The 3,305-nt window shown below is 48.7% G+C and overlaps 1 protein-coding gene across 1 annotated transcript in view; it reads left to right on the forward strand.

Moving 5' to 3' along the window:
• Positions 1-287: 287 nt before the first annotated feature.
• Positions 288-3,305, forward strand: part of cdipt (CDP-diacylglycerol--inositol 3-phosphatidyltransferase (phosphatidylinositol synthase)) — an 8,265-nt gene continuing 5,247 nt past the window's right edge. Inside the window, exons 1-2 of the mRNA XM_048620917.1 lie at positions 288-717; positions 2,423-2,557. Of these exons, the coding sequence (XP_048476874.1) occupies positions 681-717; positions 2,423-2,557 (172 nt within the window). The 5' untranslated portion in view covers positions 288-680. The remainder of the gene's footprint in view (positions 718-2,422; positions 2,558-3,305) is intronic.

Genomic DNA, 3,305 nt, shown 5'->3' on the forward strand with positions numbered 1-3,305 from the left:
TCACAGAGACACAGACACATACAGGGATTCACAGAGACACAGACACAGACACATACAGGGATTCACAGAGACACAGACACATACAGGGATTCACAGAGATTGACAGAGACACAGACACAGACAGGGATTGACAGAGACACAGACACATACAGGGATTCACAGAGACACAGACACAGACAGGGATTCACAGAGACACAGACACAGACACATACAGGGATTCACAGGGACAGAGACACAGACACATACAGGGATTCACAGAGACACAGACAGGGATTGACAGAGACACAGACACATACAGGGATTCTCAGGGATTCACAGAGACAGAGACACAGACAGGGATTGACAGAGACAGGGATTCACAGAGACACACACACACACACACAGGGACTCTATCTTTTAGAGACTTAGACACACGCACAGGGAGTCTGTCATTCAGAGACACACACAGGAACTCTGTCATTGAGAGGAAGAGGGACTCACGCAGAGACAGAGAGATAGACACACACACACACAGGGATTTGTCATTGAGATACCCTCACACAGAGTGAGACAGAAACTCAAGACGCTGAGCCTTGTAGAAGTGAGACATTCCATACTCTCTGTGAGACTCCCACTAAGACGGTGACAGGGACTGAGGTTTCTCTCTGACAGCGCTGCTGAGACTGAGAGAGCTCGCCAACATGGTCAGCGTCTTCCTGTTTGTGCCCAACCTCATTGGTCAGTGTACTGTGTATGTGGATAGCAGGGGGTTGGGAGGTGGTAGGAGTCTTGGGAGTTGGGTATAATGGGGCTGACTCAGTGGTTGGGTCTAATTTGATGGGGTGTGGGTTTAAGGATTTTCTGGAGTTGGAACCTGATGGGTTTTTTTTTTAAGACTAATCATAAAGCAGGCTGTTCCGGACTGGCTACTGTGCAATGAAAAGGATTCATTAACTAGCTTGAGGTCTGGGAGTAGTTTAGAATTCAGCTAAAGAGTACAATGAATGGTCTACAGAGGAAAAACAGAGTGTGAGAGTAACATTGCAGACAACATAAAAAGTGACTGTAAAAGCTTCTGTAAATAGGGGAAGTGAAACAGATTAATGAAGACAAGTTTATGTCCCTTACAGTCTGGGGAAATGACAATGGGGACCAGAGAAATGATTGCAGATTTTGGTTCTGTCCTTACAAATGTTCTGAAATGTTAGGGAGACCAAGTTCTAGTGAGAGGGCAGAATAAAGATATTCCTTTTTTTGTGATTAAAATGATGCTGGGGAAACTAATTTGGCAAAGGGATTGGACAAAGCTAGTGTGGAGTTGGTGGAGCAGGAAAGCTGACATTTCAAGTTGGGATCCTTCTTCAGAAATGTGGGACAGGGGAATGGAGTTCAGAAATAAATAGAGAGAGGAGGGCTGGGGCTGGGGAAGGTTGGTGGGCTGGTGATAGGTGAATGCAGGGAGGGAGTGGTGGGGATTGGTCAGTGAGGTGGGAGGAGCAGATAGGTGGGAGAGAAGATGGACAGGTCATGGAAGAAGTGATGAGAGGGGCAGATAGAGTTTAATTTAGATAAATGTGAGGTGCTGCGTTTTGGAAAGGAGAGACTTGTACCCTTAATGGTAAGGTTCTGGGGAGAGTTACTGAACAGAGCACCCTTGGGGTGCAGGTACATAGTTCCTTGAAAGTGGGGTCGCAGGTAGACAGGGCAGTGAAGAAGGTGTTAGATACGCTTGCCTTTATTGGTCAGTGTATTGAGCGTAGGAGTTGGGAGGGTCATGTTGCGGCTGTATGGGTGAGGCCACTTATGGAATACTGCGTTCAATCCCGGTCTCCCTGCTGTAGAAAGGATGTTATGAAACTTAAAAGGGTTCAGAAAAGATTTAAAAGGACGTTGGAGGGTTTGAGCTACAGGGAGAGGCTGGGGGGCTGTTTTCCCCGGAGCATCGGAGGCTGAGGGGGTGACCTTATAGAGGTTTATAAAATCATGAGGTGGCAGGGATAGGGTGAATAGCTTTTCCCCAGGGTACGGGGGAGTCTAAAACTAGAGGGGCATAGGTTTGAGGTGAGAGGGGGAGAGATTTAAAAGGGACCCTTTTTCACACAGAGGGCGGTGCGTGTGTGGAACGAGCTGCCAGACGAAGTGGTGGAGGCTGGTACAATTACAACATTTAAAAGGCATCTGGATGGGGATGTGGATAGGAGGGGATATGGGCTAAATGCTGGCAAATGGGACTGGATTAATTTAGGATATCTGGGTCAGCACAGACAGGTCGGGCTGAAATCCCGTGGCGTATGACTCTATGGAATCGTTTAGAACAACGGAGCAGGCTTGAAGGGCTGAACGGCCTTCTCCTGTTCCTAGTTTCTGTGCTGTCACCAGCTTGATGCTGTTGTTAGTGACATCTCCCTCCCTTTGACACTTTCTCTATCTCTCTGTGTTGTAGGTTACAGCCGCATCTTCCTGGCCCTCGCTGCTTTTTACTTTATGCCAAGTAGCCCAAAGCTGGCCACGGGCCTGTACCTGCTCAGCTCCTTTCTGGATTCATTCGACGGCCACGCTGCTCGGTTACTCAACCAATGTAAGGTTCTCCGACTCGAGCTTGCGAGGGGAGACAGGAGGGAGGTTTAGAACCAGTCCCTGCGGGCGAGAGTCAGTGATTCGATTTCGATGTGTTGCAATCGCGTGTGCCTGATTACAGTAAAAAGTTTTGTTTTGTTTTACGAGCAGCACAGGGTAGCAAACGAGGACAGACAGCGCGGGGTTACAGACAGGGTTACGCTGCGCAGAGCAGGATCGACCGAATTTGAAGTTAGAGAGGTCCGATCAGCATCCTAATAACAACAGGGAAGAAGCTGAATTTGTGGGTCTGTGTGTTTTTAAGCTTCTGGATCTTGTGCCTGATGGTTGGAAGAGATTATAACCTGCGAAGGTGGGGCTCTGTGAAGGTATTGACTCGCTCTGAGGAAGCGGCGAGGGTGGACTGGGCTGTGCTTGCCAGCCTCTGTAGTTTCCTACTGTCTGTACCAAACTGCGACACATCCAGATAGAATGCTTTCTGTGGTGCAGCTGTATAAAATTTTGTCCTTGTGGACGTACCGAATCTTGATAGCCTCCTGAGGGAGTGGAGGCCTTGCTGTGCCTTCTCAACCACATCTAAGCAGGGGGGTTGTCTGGGACAGATTACCGAGGTGGGGCAGGGGGTCTCTCAGTCCCTCTGGGTGAAGGCTAATTGCTGCTGTTTAGTGAGCTTACCATCTCCTGTTCCTGCCTCTGACTCTCCATCTCTCTCTGTGTGTGTGTGTGTGTCTCTGTCTGTGTCTCTCTCT

The sequence above is a fragment of the Rhincodon typus genome, chromosome 49 (assembly GCF_021869965.1).
Source record: "Rhincodon typus isolate 14 chromosome 49, sRhiTyp1.1, whole genome shotgun sequence".
In the NCBI taxonomy this organism is placed as follows: domain Eukaryota; kingdom Metazoa; phylum Chordata; class Chondrichthyes; order Orectolobiformes; family Rhincodontidae; genus Rhincodon; species Rhincodon typus.